The sequence below is a fragment of the Hevea brasiliensis genome, chromosome 14, assembly GCF_030052815.1.
Source record: "Hevea brasiliensis isolate MT/VB/25A 57/8 chromosome 14, ASM3005281v1, whole genome shotgun sequence".
In the NCBI taxonomy this organism is placed as follows: Eukaryota; Viridiplantae; Streptophyta; class Magnoliopsida; order Malpighiales; family Euphorbiaceae; genus Hevea; species Hevea brasiliensis.
Window position 1 is genome coordinate 23846443 of NC_079506.1, and position 19705 is coordinate 23866147.

Here is a 19705-nt window from a genome sequence, read left to right on the forward strand (position 1 = left end):
GCAACTCTTATCTTAGATGCATACGACTCTTTTAGTGCCCAACACTCACTACCATATAATATAGCCGGTCGTATGGCTGTACGATAAAATTTTCCTTGCAATTTATTGGGAATCTTACGATCACATAAAACTCCCATGGCACGTCTCCACTTCAACCATCCGGTTTTAATTCTATGACTAACATCCTCCTCACATCCCCCATCTACTTGAAGGACTGAGCCTAGATATTTAAAGTGATTACTTTGGGGCAGTATCACTCCATTCAAACTAACTCCTTCCCTATCACCAATTTGGCCTTCACTGAACTTGTAATGCATGTATTCTGTCTTCGTTCTACTTAACTTAAAACCCTTTGACTCTAAAGTACTTCTCCAAAGTTCTAGCTTTCTATTGACTCCTTCTCGTGTCTCATCTATCAGAACAATATCATCCGCAAACATCATGCACCAAGGAATACTCTCTTGTATATGTTTCGTCAGTTCATCTAAAACTAATGTAAAAAGATAAGGGCTTATGGCTAATCCTTGGTGTAATCCAATTGAGATCGGAAAATCTCTTGTGTCCCCTCCCACTGTGCACACAATAGTAGTTGCTCCTTCATACATATCTTTCAATACTTGTATGTACCTAGTAGATACCCTCTTTTGTTCTAACACATTCCATAAGACCTCTCTTGGAACACTATTATAAGCCTTCTCCAAATCAATAAAAACCATGTGTAGATCTTTCTTCACATCTCTATATTTCTCCATCAAGCTTCTAATGAGAAAGATCGCTTCTATAGTTGAACGACCGGGCATGAAACCAAATTGATTGAGAGAGATAGAAGTATCATGACGTAGTCGATGCTCCACAACTCTCTCCCACAACTTCATAGTATGGCTCATGAGTTTAATTCCCCTATAGTTTGAGCAACTCTGTATGTCTCCCTTATTTTTAAAAATAGGTACTAAAATACTCTTCCTCCATTCATCAGGCATTTTCTTTGAGTTTAGAATCTTATTAAATAATTTAGTTAACCATGCCACTCCCATATCTCCCAAATACTTTCACACTTCAATTGGTATTTCATCGGGTCCATAGGCTTTACCCACTTTCATTCTCTTAAGTGCTTCCTTTACTTCTAAAGATCTAATCCTTCTAGTATAATTCACATTCTTTTCTATTGTTCTATAATCTATATTCACGCTATTACCATTTTGACTATTATTAAAGAGATCATTAAAATAATTTCTCCATCTTTCTTTAATATCCTTATCTTTCACCAACACTTTTCCTTCTTTATCCTTAATGCACCTAACTTGATTGAGATCTTGACATTTCCTTTCTCTCCTCCTTGCTAATCTATAAATATCTTTCTCCCCTTCTTTAGTTCCAAGTTTCTCATATAACTTTTCAAAGGCCTGTGCTCTTGCTTGACTAACTGCCTTTTTTGCCTCTTTCTTTGCTATCTTGTACTGTTCATATGCCTCATTATTATCACATTTAGGTAATTTCTTATACCATTCTCTTTTTCTCTTCACTGCCTTTTGTACTTCCTCATTCCACCACCATCTCTCTTTTGAGGGTGGTCCATGTCCTTTAGACTCTCCAAGTACTTTTCTAGCTACTTCTCTAATCTTTGATGCCATCTGTATCCACATATCATTGGCCTCCATATCCAACTTCCATACTTCGGATTCGAGAAGCTCATTTTTGAACTTCACTTAGTCTCCATATCCAACTTCTATACTTCGGACTCGAGAAGCTCATTTTTGAACTTCACTTGCTTTACTCCTTTGAACTCCCACCACTTTGTTCGAGCTACACTATTTCTTCTGACCTTACTTGAATTGTTCCTAAACTTGACATCCAAGACCACCAACCGATGTTGACTTGTTAAAGCCTCTCCTGGAATGACCTTGCAATCCTTGCATAGAGCTCTATTTGTCTTCCTAGTTAAGAGGAAGTCGATTTGGCTTCTATGTTGCCCACTTTTGAAAGTCACTAAATGTGACTCTCTTTTTATAAAGTAGGTATTTGCTAGTATTAGGTCGTATGCCATAGCAAAATCCAAGATGCTTTTTCCCTCCTCATTTCGACTGCCAAAACTAAAACCTCCATGAACATTCTCATAACCTTGTCTATCACTTCCTACATGCCCATTCGAATCTCCACCAATGAAAACATTTTTTTCATTCAGTATGTTTTGCATTAAATCATCCATATCTTCCCAAAACTTTTGTTTACTCTCACTGTCTAGTTCTATTTATGGGGCATAAGCACTAACTATATTTATTGTTTCTCCTTCTAGTACTAGCTTTACTAATATAATTCTATCTCCTACTATTTTCACAGCTATTACTGCGTCTTTCAATGTCCTGTCTATGATTATGCCCACTCCGTTCTTGTTTCTCTCATTTCTGGTAAACCACAGTTTGTACCCAGAATTACCCACTTCCTTACTTTTCTCTCCTCCCCATTTAGTCTCCTGAATACAAGCAATATTCACCCTTCTCCTTTCCAAGGTATCCACAAGCTCCATTAATTTTCCTGTAAGTGATCCAACATTCCAAATACCAACCCTGATCCTCCTCCTATCCTGCTCCTTCCTAATTGGTCTCCTTCTATGATATCTTCTATTGTTTTCTATGTCTATCTTGTGTTCTGTTCCACTATTTATTCTACTATCTGTCCTATGGACTAACTTCTTTACCCACACCCGTCCATGATGTGGGAACCCTTACTCACTTAACACCACACCCGGGCGCCGGCATAGCGGGTCGCTTTCGGTAAACGCCCTACACCCTTGCATATTTCTCACTACACCCGGGCTCCGATGTAGCGCGTCGTTAGTAGAGGACGCCCCAACATTTATATCATTTGAATCCATATCATAGGGTGTGACAAAATTTTTACGCTGGTTGTTACCTACCGCAACTCTCCTCCTTTATCCGGACTTGGGACCGGCTAAGCGCAAACTACTTAGGCGGAGTTATTTATATATAATAATATAGAAAAGCTAAATTAGTGTCAAATATAAATTTATTTCTATATATGTTACTAATTATATTTAAAGGCAGCAGTAAATGAAATAAATATTTGTTTATCTCTAAAAATGAAATAGAAACAAATAAATGATTTTTTTTTTAACTTTTCTTTTCTTTTTTAGATTTAATTAGAAAATATTATGAATCAATTTTCTTATAATCTACAAATTTAACCCACTTTAGTTTTATTATCACACGGAGGGAGGGCAAAGCTGAAGAAAACACCCACTTAATTACAAGATTATACCGTAAAGTCAGTCAACTACACTTCCAATCCCTCCTCTTCATTCTACTAGTCATCTGTCAAATATTACCTAAGAGACCAAGACATCCTATATTTGCCCAAGGCCAAGCTTTCTCATCTTCCAAAATGGCTTTCTACAATGTTGCCTCTTCCATCAACTTAACGATATTGGCTACCATCATTTTCTTCTATATGGCTAGTAATGTCTCCACAAGCCTTTCTGCTGTGACGTCCCGACCCTCATCTCTACAACTGGAAGCCAAAGCTCTACTAGAGAGTGAGTGGTGGATACCTTATGATGTTATCATAAATTCTACAAGTTATTGCTATGGGCTTGGTATTACCTGCAATGATGCTGGAAGTGTCACTGTGATTTATCCACCCTCAAACTTGAACATATCAGATAAGTTTCAGAATTAAACTTTTCTTGCTTCCCAAACCTTATTCGTCTTGATGTCACAGGCCATCAGATTTTTGAATCCCACCTCAACTTGGAGCTCTTTCAAAATTAAGGGTACTTGAACTGGCCGGCAATAACATTTATGGTGCCATCCCCCCTGAAATTGGGAACATAAGTAGCCTTCAATATTTATACGTGGATTACAATTTTCTCAACGGCTCAATTCCTTCTACTCTAGGCCATTTATCCGATATGAGAACTCTATTCCTTAGAGGGAATTATTTTTATGGGTCTATTCCACAGGAATTGGGGCAGCTAAAAAATTTGGTTACTCTTGATTTGTCTTTTAACATGCTCACCGGCTCAATTCCATTTACTCAAGGTGATTTACCTTATTTGAGATCTCTAGATCTAGGCCACAATAATCTTTCCGGCCCAATTCCTTTTACTCGAGGTGATTTACCTTATTTGACATCTCTAGATCTAAGCCACAATAATCTTACCGGCCCCATTCCCTGCAACTTCAGTAGATCCTTTTCCATTGATAGTTTTGCTGGAAACAAGGGCTTATACATCGACGAAATAAACAGTGTTTGCTTTTTTTCACCCACAGCAAGCATTAGCTCTGCAAGCTCAAAAAAGCGGACGCACTATTCAGAGATCTTTCTTCCCATCACCTTGTTTCTTTCCTTCTTGATTCTTGGATCATTATTCCTCTATCGTTGGCACAAGATCAAAAATTCACAACCTAAGGCAAAAGAATCAAAAAATGGAGACATATTCTCAGTGTGGAACTATGATGGAAGAATTGCCTTTGAGGATGTCATTGAAGCAACTGAGAATTTTGACTTTAGATACTGCATTGGAACTGGTGGCTATGGTAGTGTTTACAAGGCACAACTTCCTAGTGGCAGGTTAATTGCCTTGAAGAAACTCCATAAAATGGAAGCAGAGGAGCCAAGTTTTGACAAATGTTTCAATAATGAGGTGAAATTGTTAACAGAAATTCGTCACAAGAACATTGTCAAGCTGTATGGTTTCTGTTTACATCACAGAGCAATGTTCTTGATTTATGAGTACAAAGAAAAGGGAAGTTTATTCTGTGTCCTAAGAAATGATGATGAAGCTGTGGAATTGGATTGGAAGAAAAGGGTGAACATTATCAAAGGAATGGCACATGCTTTATCATACTTGCATCATGATTGTAGCCCACCAATTATTCATAGAGACATATCAAGCAACAACATTTTGTTGAACCCTGATTGGGAGGGTATTGTATCTGATTTTGGAACAGCAAGATTTCTTTATCCTGATTCATCCAATCAAACTCTACTTGCTGGCACTCATGGATATATTGCTCCAGGTAAACAATTCCCTTTCTGCTCATTTAGCTTTTCAAACTTATTTGCTTTAATACAGAGCACTCACAGTGGACAAGAAGTCCACATATTAATTCCTCTTAACTAATAATACCAATAAAATAGGGAAACAAGTCTTAGAAAAGATCATTGATACCCAAATAAAAAATGATGAAAATGAATCATCTTTTTATATTACATTCGTTTATGCAAGTGTTTTTATCCACGTTGCGCTCTCTAAAAATGTTTTCTTTTTTAATCCTTTTAATATAGAACTTGCATATACTATGGTCGTGAATGAAAGCTGTGATGTATATAGCTTTGGAGTGGTGGCACTGGAAATAGTTATGGGAAAGCATCCTGGAGAACTTCTTTCTTCATTACTGTCATCACCATCGAATCCACACATAATGTTGAAAGATGTGTTAGATTCACGTTTCCTTCCTCCCAGCAATCAAGTGGTTGCTCAAAGTGTGATCCTTGTGGTCACATTAGCCTTGGCATGCTTGCGATCCAACCCAAAATCTAGACCAACAATGCAGCAAGTATGTAGAGAGTTTCTTGTTCACAAGCCAGGTCCATTGCCTCAACCTCTTCAGGAAATACCTCTATGTCATCTGATGAATCAAGACAACTGTGTGGTGGAGAAAAATTAGCTAGGAAAAGGTTATTATCAAGTTTGCAAGGTGAGCTATCTTTTTTACCACAGAAAATTTTATAAAATACATATATTTATTCTTTTTTAGAAGTGAAAAAAAATGTTGGAGACAGAGAGGAGATAAACAAGGAAAAAAAAAAATAAAAATCTTACAACATGCAACTACAAAACATAAATTTTCTTCTTCTTCTCCATTTTTAACATTGATTTTCTTACAATACCTTCTTCTTCAGCTTTCTCCTCTCTACTATTCTTGTTACAGTAAACATCAGCATAGTACATAACCTTAGCCAAAATCTCACCCCAACAAAAACACTAATTTTTTCTAATTATATTATGTCTTGGTCTTTCTGCTAAATTATCTATATTTTAGCTCCTGATTAAGAACAACTTTTGGTTCTTTTATCTTCAAATAAAACAATTTTTTTAATCCCTAAAAATGATTGTTGAGAAACTAATATCTTTTTTCATCTAAGATAACTTATCAAAGGTGAAAAAATTAAAATGTGACAGAAGGATTATACTTTAAAAAAAATTAGGGTTATTTAATTGACTTCTAGAAAAGCAAGAATATAAATGTAGAGATGTTCATAATTTACCCTTTAAAGTTTAATATGCATTCATATAATATTTAAAGATAACAGAAATGTGTTTGTGTGAGAGCAGGTGCAGCTGGGATTACAAGAAAACAATGGCGTGAAGAAATTGTTCAAATGGCCATTTAATCTTGTAAAAATCGTTTTGTGTTGTTTAGCATTTGCTTCTGCTTAAAAGAACAATAAATATAAATAAGATTGTGCAATGACTTTAGTAATTATTTTGCAATACCACCATCTACATATACTTTTATTTTTATGATGATATGATTATCTAAGATAGAAGTTGGTTTTAGTTCAAATGATATTTTAATTTAATATCCATCAGTTTTTAAAAAAGTTAAGACAGAACTAATTTGAAAATTTTAAAATATTTTAAAAATAAAAATTTAAGAAGCATATAATGATCTTAGTTTGTAGGCCAAATTACAATGATCTGACATCGCTCAACTTGTATGGTATTTAACTATTTATATTGTGTTGGTCCTTGTCCATCAATGGGCAAGCAATTCTAAGGATTCAGTAATTTAAATAATAGGCAGAGAATTCTTGCCTGTTTTTCCTCTTACCCCTTTCTGTGGTGTGTATTAATTATAATAGTGTATTAAAAGAATTATTAGTGTTCAATGAGTTGGGTCTCACTATTTATCAATTAAAAAAACTACTCAACTTGCCATATTAAATTGGACACATTTCCCTCAAATTAATTTTAAAATTTAAATAAAATTAAAAAGAATTTTGAAATTCTGGATTATTTGTATTAGAATGCAAAAATCTTTAGATTATTAAAAAAAATTATTATTATAATATAACCTAGTTTAGGCCAAGAAGAACTAAAACAATCGTTTTAGTGTCAATCAGGGGATAACTTGATTGATATTTAACGTGTAAAAAGTGAGGTTTCGAATTCAAATTTCTCCAATTATTTATTTTGAAACAATTCACTTTTATAATGAAAAAAGAAATAATTACCTCCTTCACATAGCCTATCAGTTATCGCCCGAACCATTGGGCCTCTGCTTGATCCCATACCTCCAGTAATTAGGAAGGAACAAATTTACATAGATTGATTGATATTGCTGATCCAAAGCACCATAACCATGCCAAATCAAAATTTCCTGCTAAAAGGACTTTGGTTGCTTCAGAGCCCTTTAAAACAAGCCCAAACGGAAGGACAGCTCCTGAACTGCTCAAGTGCTTTTTGCAAGATTTATTAACTGAACAAATAATTACCAAATTAAACCAATTTAATAAAAAAAAAAAAAAAACCCTCTCTCCTTTTAACCTGGTCCTCAGATTCGATTTCAAATAGAAAAAAAATGAAAATGGCTTCAAATAGACAAAAATGAAAATGGCCTAAGAGGAACATTGTCAAGGTAGATCATGCAACATTTTACCGCCATTGACACTAGAAATAAAACTCTCTTCTATCCCCTTCTACATTTCACTCATAAACAAGTACTGATGCACACACGGGAGGAGCCACACACAAAATGCAGCAGCAATAGCAAAATCACCATTAACCACCAGGCAGGCATGCATATACAGGTACAATAAATGATCACTATAATTCCATCACAACCTCAAGTAAGAATTACTGCTGCTCATCATCCGGCTGCTCTTCCTCAAAACCCCGCTGTGCGATTCTGTAATACAGTATACCCATAGTTGCCATGCAAGCCCTGCACATGATTACAACACGTATTAACAAAAGCAGCGATGATAATGCACCTACACTAGAGAAAACAGCTATGATACATCTATTGATTCATAACATATGATTCTTGTCATAAGTCAACCAATACAAAAACCTACTATTGATTACTTAATTCATGCAATTCATAATAGCAAATTAATAATATGAAATTAACCTTTTGAATAATTCTTATAATTCATCCTCATGTGAGGATTGTATGGTTATTGATTCACAAAGAAGTGGACATTACATGATAGCTATAAAAAGAAGGATTTTTCTTGGATCCATTCTTGATGGTCTTTGATGCCTTGCACGACCTTCTGAGGCATCATCTGCATTTGATGCATCCTTACGCGGAGGTGCAGTTACTGGTAAAGTTGGTAATGCACTTGACCAGAATGGAAGCAATGCTCTAAGGAACTTGTGGCGGAATGGACCTGCAATTGGAAGACTTGGAAATTGAAAGTTGGACAAAATATAAAGCAATCAGCTGGCATCAATCTTGCTATATTCTGAGGAAGTATGAGAGATGAATGGCCTTGTTCATTGCATCACAATATCTAATCAACATGCTGTATGAATAAATAATTAGGAATAAAAGAATAAATGCTTCCAAAAATTAAAATTTTTATATACCCCCCCCCCCCCCCCCCCCAAAAAAAATAAATAAATAAATAATAATAATAATAATAATAATAATAATAATAAATAAGATAAAAATAAAACACCCTCTTCATCTCTGTGCCATCTGAAAAACCTACTCCCCATTAAGACATGCACATTTACCATCCCCTTCATGCCCGCTACATCACACTTATTGGTTGTTGATAGTCTATTTAATCCATATGCTTGTACTAAGCTTCTTATGCATTAGATAGTTTTGGATCAATTCGATATTTTAACAACCATAGTAGGCAAAGGCAACAGAATCTAATTGTAAGCTGGTAAAAATTGCTATTCTAAAAAGCTCAAAAGCTCCATTGTCATTTGAACTTGCCAACATATAGTAAAGTTTCCACTTACCCCTTCGACTATATTTTTTACGATTCCCATCTTCATCGTCTGCATAGTATGAACTTTCTGAATTCTGCCTGTCAACATGGATTCCACCCTTTCGTGTTGTAGCCCCAGGCTGGCTTGCGTAGCAATATTACAAACCAAAACAATGTAAGAAAATGAAGCAATAAAACAAGCCAAATTGTACAGATACATATATGAAGGTGAGTACAATGCCTAAAAATATCAGGGTGAAATAAGAAGGATAGGAAATTCTTACGCCAGTGGGACTGGCGCTCTGCAAATAATTCCCTGCTGAACTGGGGCTATCAATTTCCACAATATCTGGTACTGAAATTTTAGGAGGCCCTGTTCCAGTTGCAGATAAGTATCCTTCAGATATATTTATTTCATCTTTTGTCAGTGAGGACGATGAAGAAATGGCAACCAATGGATCTGAGGCAAATGCAGGAGGTGGTGCCGGCAAAGAAACAGGATGATTTCCAAATAAGTTCTTTTCCAAACCAGTCTGCATGATGAAGAAAAAAACTGCTCAAAAATTTATCTGAACAATGATAAGGAAGACCATAATTTCATCTTCTTCAAATTAGTGCCTTGTTCTAGAGTTATATGTGAGATTTTTTAGAAGTGGCACCAACAACAACTAAGCCTTAACCTCAAACTAGTTGGGGTCAACTATATAGATCTTTTTCACTATTCAAATCTGTTGAATGCCAAGTCCTCCAAAACTTGTAAATCCTTTGATTCCACTTTCCTCCATGTCATTTCAGGTTTTTCCGTTCCCCTTCTTTCTCCTTCCCCTAGTATACGGGCAATTGATTCTCTACGTACCATCTTGATTGACCCTCTTTCATTTTATCTCCAATATGGCCAAGGTTCGACAAACCTCACCAATGACAATCTCAAACTAATGAAGTATCCACCAATTAAAGGATGCAAAGGTGAAAGTAAAACTCCTCACTTGTACACAAACAGAAACATACACAATCTTTAAATTTCTCAAAAAAAGTTAAAACACCTTGACGCAGAGAGGGGAAAAGGCAATCTTTTATCATATCAGTCACCAACAGACCATGCTAAGCTACCCCATTAAGAGGAGAAACAATTAGTAACATCACAGTTCAAACTTCACTACAGCTGACAGGACTTCTCAAGGAGAGAATCTATCGATTTATACTTGCTCTTGCACCCATTTTTTGTCAATCTACTGAAAATGTCTGTGGAGAAAGCACCCAAAAAGTTATTACTGAAAGCAATCATCACACATAAATTAATTCTCCTTCTGTTGTTTACAGCTGCTCTCAACTGTCCTCATGTTATTGATGGTTACGTGTATAATAACCATGCAACTCATACATCGACACTTCTGAAATTGACAACCTGTGAGACCTCATCCCAACTCTTGACAAATCTAAGTGATTCAATCAAGCACACCTTCATATGAGTACAACATACCAGGCAAGAGGATGGCAGAACTTTCAGGCTCCACACAATCAAAATAATAAATAAAGGTGAAAAAGTGGTGAACCAAAGGATAAAACACCTGAGATATCTATAATAACTGGAAATCAAAAATAGGTTTAGCATAATATATTACTTGACAAAACATTACTAAAGAAAACTTCACACTATCAATTTTGCAAGCATTAGTTTAGTATAATATTCAAGTATGAAACTTACCTGCATGATAGCCTCCTTCAGCTTTGAATGAAGTCGAGATCCTGAATCTTTAACACTCTTGGGAGGCCATATCTGCAACATCAAAGTGCCAGATGGAGCTAAATTGTAGTGTAAAAAAAAAAATACAGAGTAGCCAATTTCTAAACAACACCATTATGGAAACAAATTATTTCATCACGTTTCCTTTCCTTGCCCTTTCCTTGTCCATGTGACCAAAATATATTCAGATGTAAACAATATAATGCCAAAGAAAGACTAGCAGCTTTGAGCATATAGCAGAGTTCTAAACACAGAATAGAGGAAAGGAAATTTTCTTTGAATCATTGAGTAATCACAAAATGGAACTTTTAAGGCTCAGAATTGTTATACGCAACATGCACTGCTAAACTGAAAACATGTACCACTGTCTCATTAATGCCACCTTCAATAAGAAATGCTTGCAAAATTAAAAGGAAAAGGCCAAATGCAAAAAACAACAGAATGGCTTGAACTAACAGGAAAAAGTTGCAAACTTTTATTCTCCTGAACTACCACAGAAAGAAACATAAATCCTTTCACTGAACAGTCTTGGTCACTCTTTCAAATCTAAAGAAAGGAGGAATCATATAATCGATCTGTGCGAATTGACTAAGACTTGCGTCCTCATTTTGTAATTAAAGTGGACATAAGTTGAGTGCTCAATCATTGCAACTCCCCCAAATAATGCATGATCTAATGTCAATATATGTACTCCCTTGATTCATCCTTCCCAGCATATATCATGAAAGTTCTTTGCTAAAAGATCCTTTGCAAAACTAGCTGAGAAAATTAAATAGTTTAAATGGTGTGAACTGCAAAGATGATACATGAAGAAACTAATTGTATCTGTCTTCTGATTTTTCTTCATTGATGAAGTTTAGATAGCAAATCAATTTTCAGCCAAAGTCGTTACAACAATACAACACCACTTATATGTGAACTGCACCTAAAACAGTGGGTGATCCTACAGGAGACAATTTGAATAACCTGATTTATAGCCACATGAATATCTAAAGACTTATTGGCAGTAACAACTGAGAGAGAAAACAAAGTGGTAAACAATTAAATAGACAACATAGCAGTAAACTGAGCTTCTCAACGAATCTGTTATGGATGCATATTTGTGGGCAAGACTTATGCAATACATGATCCACAAGAGACTCCTGTCAATGGTGATAAGAATGGCAACAAATAAATTAGCATCAAAGGTGGATTCAGCAGCAGCAACTAATTAGCAAAAACAAATATCCCAATTAAGATATTTACTGTAATTGTCATTATCTTAAATTATAGCCTTAAATGTTAGTTTCCAATAATAGAGAATTCCATATGAAATCATGTAATAATCTCTTTATAAGGAGATCAGATTATGAATAAAATATTAAGTAGAATTATTTTCAACTAATTGAGATCTGAACTCTCTCTTCTCTAATGAGTCCAACGTTAAAGCTCTCTTTTAATGAGCTCACGTTTTCGGTAACAATAGATCGAGGAAAGAAAAGGCTCATGATTCGATCCTAGGCGAGAGATCATAACAACTTCGTATCAGAGCTGGTTGTCATGGACAATACAGATCAGAGAAAAGAATTGAGAGCGCTATTCCAAGAAGCACAAGCATTGACTGAAGCAAGAGCAGCATAGGCTGAATTAAGGATGGAAGATCCGATCAAGCAATCAGAGTTAAAACTGAAATCCCAATTGCAAAATTTATCCCGTTAATTACAAGAGTTCATTCAGGGAACTTACAAGAGCCGAGGCAAGGAAACAGAGGGCGGCTCAGATAGCAGTAACAACTATGAAGGCAGTAACAATAGAATTAATAGAAAAATAGAAGCAAGACCCAAGGCAGTGTTATTAAGGCGAAAGGCGACACTAAGGCGATAAAGTACTCTATGGCCTTAGGCGAGAGGCGAGAGGCGAGGCGAGGGCCTTTTTGAAGTAAGGCGCCATAACCTTAATTGCTTAAATTATATATATATATATATATATATATATATATATATATATATATATATATATATTCATCTTGATAAGTAAAAAAGCATATTAAAAAGAAAAAAAAAATAATTAACAATAATAAGAAGTAAAAAGTAAACTAATTAACAACAAATTAATAGTGTCCATATAAATTACACAATTACTTACTCAGAACAAAAAGAAAATAATCAAATTAACAATAAATTAATAATACTCATATAAAATAAACAACTAATATCTAATTAATAAGAAAAAAGTAAAATTAATTAAATTAAAACTAATTAATAAGAATAACAAGTAAAAGGTAAACTAATTAATAACAAATTAACAATACCCATATAAATTAAATAATTAATTAACAATAATAAAAAGTAAAAAAATCAAATTAATAATAAATTAATAATACCTATATAAAATAAATAATTAATTAACAACTAATGTCTAATTATCAAGGCAAAAAGTAAAACTAATCAAATTAACAAGAATAACAAATAAAAATTAAACTAATTACCAATAAATCAACAATACCCATGTTAATTAATCAACCAATTAAACAAGAATACAAAGTAAATAAATTAATTTAGCAATACCCATAAAATTTAAATAATTAATTAATAAGAATAAAAAATAAAATAATTAAATTAATAATAAATAAATAATAATAACTAATTAATAATAAGGAGGGGAGGGGGAAAAAAATAAAATAAAAAGTGACTGCTGAAAGAAGAAGGAGAGGAGAGGGAAAAAAAAAAAAGAAAAAAAAAAAAACAGGTGGTCTACGCAGCAACAGGGAAAGCAGCATAAGTGAAGAGGGAGAAAGCCAAGAAGAAAAAGACGTGCGAGAGAGAGATCGGAGAGAGGAAAGAAGAAGAAGACGACCTAAGAGAGAGAGACTGGAGAGAGGAAAGAAGAAGAAGACGACGTGAGAGAGAGAGATCGGAGAGGAAAGAAGAAGAAGAAGAAGAAGAAGAAGAAGAAGATAAGAGAGAGAGAGATGGCGTACCTGTTGGTCCTGTTTTGTCTCTGTCACGAGCGTGAGGTCGAGGAAGAGAGCGAGGCTACTGTCTTCACGGTGTGGCTCTTTTGTGGTAGGTTTATTAGTTTTTTCATCAAAAAAAAAAAAAAAAAAACTTACCGTTGCTTTGATGAGGCGTCGCCTCTCGCCTGCGTCGCTTCTCGCCTCGCCGGCCTGAGGCGTCGCCTCTCCAAAGCCCAGCCAGGCGTTCCAGTCGAGGCGACAGAGGGGCGCCTCGCATCGCCTGGCGCCTCGCCTGGGCACCTCGCTCGCCTTTAATAACACTGACCCAAGGCAGGGGTAGTACCAAGGTATACGATGTTGGATTTTCCAACACTTGATGGATCCGAAGATCCGTTGATTTGATTACACCAATGTGAACAATTTTTTTCAAACCAATGGATGCCAGAAACAGATAAGGTGAACCTTGCAACACTCTATATGATGGGAAAGGCACAACTCTGGTTTTACAGATTAAAACAAGAACCCCGACTATCGTGGAATGTGTTCAAAGAATATTGCAATTTGAGATTCAAGCCTCCACTCAGTAGCAATCCTTTGGGTGATTTGGCTAAAATGAAACAGAAAGGTATTGTGAAAGAATACCAACATCAGCTCCAGAGCCTCCTAGCTCGTGCAACAATAGTTCGGGTAGATCAACAAGTTGTTTTGTTTACTGTAGGCCTAACAGATCCAATTCGAATCGATGTAGGGATGCAAAATCCCCCGAGTTTGGTGACAACTATGAACCAGGCAAGAGTCTTTGAAAGAAAACAATAGCTAGAAGAAAATTGGACAAATTCATGGTCCAATACAAGAACAACGCCTGCTTCATCAATTCTACCTGTAACCAAGGCTACTAGCGCATTACAGAATTCCAATTTAGGAAGTGTTTCATCTTCTTTTATTAAAAGATTGAGCTGTCCAGAGATGGCTAAACGAAGAGCAAAGTGGCTGTGCTATAATTATAATGAACCATATTCCTCCAGGCATCAATGTAAGAAGTTATTTTAGTTGGAGATGGATGATTCAGAGAAAGCAACAGGGCAAAAGTACTATGGATGATTCACAGTTTTACCCTACTATCGAGCTTTAGGACAAGCTCTTTCTCCAGGAAGGGGAGTGACGTTGTGGATGCATATTTGTGAGTAAGACTTAAGCAATACATGATCCACAAGAGATTCCAGTCAATGGTGATAAGACTAGCAACAAATAAATTAGCATCAAAGGTGGATTCAGCAACAACAACTAATTAGTAGAAATAAATATCCCAATTAAAATATTACTCTAATTGTCATTATCTTAAATTATGACCTTAAATGCTGGTTTTCAATAATAGAGAATTCAATATAAAATCATGTAATAATCTCTTTATAAGGAGATCAGATTATGAATAAAATATCAAGCAGAATTATTTTCAACTAAATTAAAATCTGGACTCTCTCTTCTCCAACGAGTCTAAGGTTAGAGCTCCCTTTCAACGAGCTCACGTTTTCAACAACAATAGGTGCAAAAAAGAATAGGCCCGTGACTCGATTCTGGGCGAGAGATCATAACAGAATCACTCACCATTAAGCATCACAACTGAGTGAGGATGCATCAGAAATCCCTAGGGTATGACATATCACAATAAAAAAATGCATTAAAACGCTGAATTTTTCAATTGAACTAATTCAAAAGAGAATTCACACCCCTAATTAATTAGAAATACTAAATGAAAAATATATCATAGAAATTTTTAAAAAGCTGGTAGCTTGGCAAGAAGGTTCTGACTAAACTGCTTGTAAACAAAGTTGCAAAACTAATACCAATAAAAAAGCAATAAAAATAAATCTTCAATCATACCCAGTAAATTTGAGATCAGAAATTGGAAATGTTTCTTTTGTCCCTTGCAGAGAACCCCTAAAAAGGCAGTTTGTTTCCACCAAGCTATAAAAAAAGATGTAAATGTCTATAGTTAAGCATTCCATGCCCAAAAGGTTCCCCAAATTTTATTTCTTATTAAATTATGGAACAAAATTAACTTTAAATAGTTAATGACAGCTTCTTGGTAAGATTCCAAGCAATAGTTTCATAGAAATAAAATAATCATCTAGATTTTAAAATTCTCTGTCTATCATTTAAAAACTTGCGCAAAAAAAATTGCCAAGCCTTCTTCTGCACATATTCAAGTGGAAAGCTTTCACATGATCACATATCAAGACTCAACTCTCCCCACAGAAGAAGTAATGCAAGTTCCATAACTATGGTCCACCAACAAGAGTTAAACTCCACATATAACGTACAAAACTACTAAACATCACTAGTAAGACCAGTGCATAAAAATAGGAGAAATATGTGTAACTAATAAATGCAGATAAATACTAGAAAAAACCTTCAAGTCTTCTTAAGTCTTACCGATGTGGAACATGAAGGGCATACATATCCAGCTGGTGCAGTATGAGGAGGAAAGCTCTTGATATGGGAAACCAAACAATTTGTGTGTAAAACGTCTACAATGAATTCCAGAAATAAAAGCATGTCATCTTGTGCATTTCATGGAAAATTTGCATGAGCAAAGCTATATTTGCAATAATACATACGCAGGCAACCCAATCGGGTGGTTTGAGAATCATTCCCCTCTTCAAGCACAGCTTGGCACGAGCAACATTTTGGAGGCCAATCATACTCTCCATCTATTACCCACTCAGAGTAAGTACGAACCTAAAAAAGGTGACAAGACAAATACAAAGTAAGCCTAAACTAGGTTCGTCGAAATATTTTTCTAAGTTATATACATGCAAGCACAACATAGAACATACACGCACACCCATATTTATGTTATGTGTGTATTTTACACACACACACACACAATATTCTGCAGATTTTGTGCAAACCAAGCATTTATCAAGAATTTGATTCCAAAAGTTCCGGAAAACACCTTAAAATTGCATTTGCAATTTTATGCCTAAAGTGTGGTTATATATTCATTTGTGTAGCACCACCAATGTGTTCCTCTGTTTCTCCAGCCATTTCCCTCCCAAAGTCCTGATGTCCTTTCTACCTGATAATTTCACATCTCCACCGTTCCTGTTATTTTAGCTCTATCTTGCCGCTCGCACTAAACCTAATAACATGTTTTACTCGTGAACTGTTTTCTAAACCTTTTTGACATTTTGTTCTTAACATGTCAAGTTTGTGAACACATTGTCGTAAAAGTAGCATTAAGATGCTAATTTTTTTCATCAAGTAAATGACCAAATAACCAGAGTGTAAACAACAATGAAATAACAAAAGATATAAAGAGTTAGATATATATACCACACATATCTGATGCTCCGTGAAGCAGATACATTCTCCACAAACAGGAACCTTATGAACGAAACAATATAGTTTTGTAGCCTGAAACAGCAAAGTCCACATACATCAATCCACATATTAGTAACTAAACAACAGAAAACTAATAACCCAAAACAGTGAACGCTCCATGGCAAACATAAAACAATAGATTAATCCATTTTAGCAATAAAATAATCAATTATAGTCAACATCCAAAAATGTAATCGAAAGCTTAATCAAACTTTTAGTATTTAAACAGCACTAAAAACTAACCCCTGAATAGCAAACACAATGCAGGTGAATAATCAGCACTGGGCTAGATGACTAGCTCCGAACTCTTAGCTTAATGCAAAAAAAAAAATTCACAGTACGAGAAACTACAATAAAACTAGAAACCAACAAAATGGCGGCTAAAATCCTTCAATTCAGTGTGGCATTAAACAACAATGTCGAATATAACAGAATTGCAAGCAATCGAAAATTAAGTAAACAAAAACCGCAAAATCACAGATCAAATTAGATTTCAAACTTGCGTTGAATAGCAGGTAACTAACTAAATCAGATCTAAAAAGGGACATATACCAATCCCGCATATCAAAGCTAATTGAATCACAAAGGGAAAGAATCAAAGAAAGTTACCTTACGGCATTTGCAGACCACCATTGCAGAGAGAAATCGTGAAGCTAGAGACTTAAGTTGTTGTAGTCTATAGAGCTAGAAATGGATTTTCCTCTAGGGTTTAAAGGATGAGATAGAGAAGGAGGGAGATCTGATTTTGAGAGAGAAAAATCAATGGCGAAGTTGTGATTGTTGAAGTGAGTGATACTAATTTTTATTGATTTGGGTTAATTGCATTTCTTAATTGAAAGTTTAGTAGAAAGAGGAAGCAATCAAGAGATCGTTCATCCTTGTCCTTGGACAGGGGACATTTTCCATTTTTTGCCGTGAAGATCTGTTTGCGGTTGTTTTAAATTTATTGAAAAAAAAATTATATATATATATATGTAATTTACAACTAAATCATTAAAAATATACCAAATTTCATATACTAGTCATTAACCTATTTTTAATAATAATTTAATTCTTAAATTGAAATTTCGTTAATAAATTAATTTTTATTGTAAACTGCTTTTTAATTTAAAATAATTTAATTTTAAAATTTTTTTTTATCAGTAAAATAATTTTTATAAGTAAATTTTTTATTTAAATAATTATTTATTTATATTTAAATAATTTATCAAATAAAATTTTAAGAATTAAATTATTTAAAATCTAAAAGTAATTAACTATTAATTTAGATGACAGGGCTAGTTTGTTAATTAAATTTTGAAGATTAAATTATTACTTAAACATATTAGCGTTTATTATGTGGATTTTGCTTTTATATAAAGACTTAATTGTAAATTGCTTAAAAAAATATTAGATTTAAACCTCGGATTAGGTTCGGGTTTGGCCCAACCAGAAACAGCAAAGAGTATGGTATCGGAAAAATCATCTCACCCGAATTCAAACTCATTAATATTTTTAAAACTTGAAATTAAAATTTATTATTAATTAACTGAAATCTAATTATTATTATCAAAAAAATATTATAATCTATTTAATTTTATATATTTTAATTAATAACCTATATAAAAAAATATTTTTTATTAATAATTTATATTTTAAAATTTTAATAATTTTATAAAATATTTAAATTTTATTTTATTTAAAATAAAAATATAAAATTTATAAACATTATTATAAAAAATATATATTTTATATTTAATTAAGTATTTATATAAATAAATTCAATAATAGATACTCAATATGTAAAATTTAAATCATATCTGAGTTAGATACTATTTTTTAAATTTAAACCTATCAAAAATCCAATTATATATTACACAAACTCATTTCAAACCGAACAGTTTCATTACAATGGCCAAATCCATTAATTTCATGATAAAAATAATAAAATAAAGATAAAATAAATTATAAATAAACCACAGAAGACTCTCATTTGTTATTTCAACATTAATTAATCATATGGTTGATCAAGCATAATGAAGTAACAAATTTCAACCCCTAATTGGCATTGAAGTTGAATAGGGGGAAAAATTACCCATTTTTATTAATTTATCTGATTCACATGTTTTCAATCATTTTTCCTTTGTAATGATTAGCATACTTGAACCTCATTTTGAAGTAAAATATGTGATCTGCCCATTTACTTTTTTTCCAAAGCTACTTATGTTCTCATAATATTCACTATCCACTTATTTATATCTCATCTCCTCTACTCGGATACTACAATCATCTATAGGGATGGCAACGGGTAGGGTACCCGCGAAAATCACTCTGCCCGAGCTGCAATCCGATTAATATTCTTAAAATCTAAATACATTCCAAATCCGATTAAAATCCATCTCAAAGTGTAATGCCTCTTGATGCTAATAAAGTGAGATAATGATGATCATAAAATTTTAGTATGAGTGCAAACCTAAGAATGCATGCAAGATTCATCTTTCACCATCTAACTGTCATAATCACTTCCATTTGATTATAACAATCTACATGCTTGTTAATATAAGAATGCATGTAAGATTTATCTTTCACCATCTAGCTGTTATAATCGCTTCCATTTTATTATAACAATCCGCATGCTTGTTAATATAAGAATGCATGTAAAATTCATCTTCCACCCTCTAGCTATTATA

At 34.0% G+C, this 19705-nt stretch overlaps 2 protein-coding genes across 2 annotated transcripts; one reads left to right on the forward strand and one right to left on the reverse strand.

Annotated features, from left to right (window-relative positions):
* Positions 1-3577: 3577 nt before the first annotated feature.
* LOC110641271 (MDIS1-interacting receptor like kinase 2-like) lies at positions 3578-6503 on the forward strand. Its single transcript, XM_021792936.2, has 3 exons — positions 3578-5036; positions 5305-5717; positions 6356-6503. The coding sequence occupies exons 1-2, from the start codon at positions 3926-3928 to the stop codon at positions 5685-5687; spliced, it is 1494 nt and encodes a 497-aa protein (XP_021648628.2). The 5' UTR covers positions 3578-3925; the 3' UTR covers positions 5688-5717; positions 6356-6503.
* Positions 6504-7558: 1055 nt separating this feature from the next.
* Positions 7559-17969, reverse strand: LOC110641272 (uncharacterized). Its single transcript, XM_021792937.2, has 9 exons — positions 17646-17969; positions 16989-17069; positions 16271-16391; positions 16086-16180; positions 10679-10750; positions 9258-9506; positions 9005-9113; positions 8232-8418; positions 7559-7967 (listed from the first exon to the last, which is right to left on the reverse strand). The coding sequence occupies exons 1-9, from the start codon at positions 17667-17669 to the stop codon at positions 7880-7882; spliced, it is 1026 nt and encodes a 341-aa protein (XP_021648629.1). The 5' UTR covers positions 17670-17969; the 3' UTR covers positions 7559-7879.
* Positions 17970-19705: the final 1736 nt, after the last annotated feature.

What these genes read in the sequence shown, in the direction of transcription:
- LOC110641271 (XM_021792936.2), top strand. Translation starts at nt 3,926, where the DNA reads ATGAGAACTCTATTCCTTAGAGGGAATTATTTTTATGGGTCTATTCCA. An exon ending in TCATGGATATATTGCTCCAG is followed by an intron (nt 5,037 to 5,304) that starts GTAAACAATTCC and finishes CTTTTAATATAG; the next exon opens with AACTTGCATATACTATGGTC.
- LOC110641272 (XM_021792937.2), bottom strand. Translation starts at nt 17,669, where the DNA reads ATGGTGGTCTGCAAATGCCGTAAG. An exon ending in CACCCGATTGGGTTGCCTGC is followed by an intron (nt 16,181 to 16,270) that starts GTATGTATTATT and finishes AATTCATTGTAG; the next exon opens with ACGTTTTACACACAAATTGT. An exon ending in GCCCTTCATGTTCCACATCG is followed by an intron (nt 10,751 to 16,085) that starts GTAAGACTTAAG and finishes TTGATGTTGCAG; the next exon opens with ATATGGCCTCCCAAGAGTGT.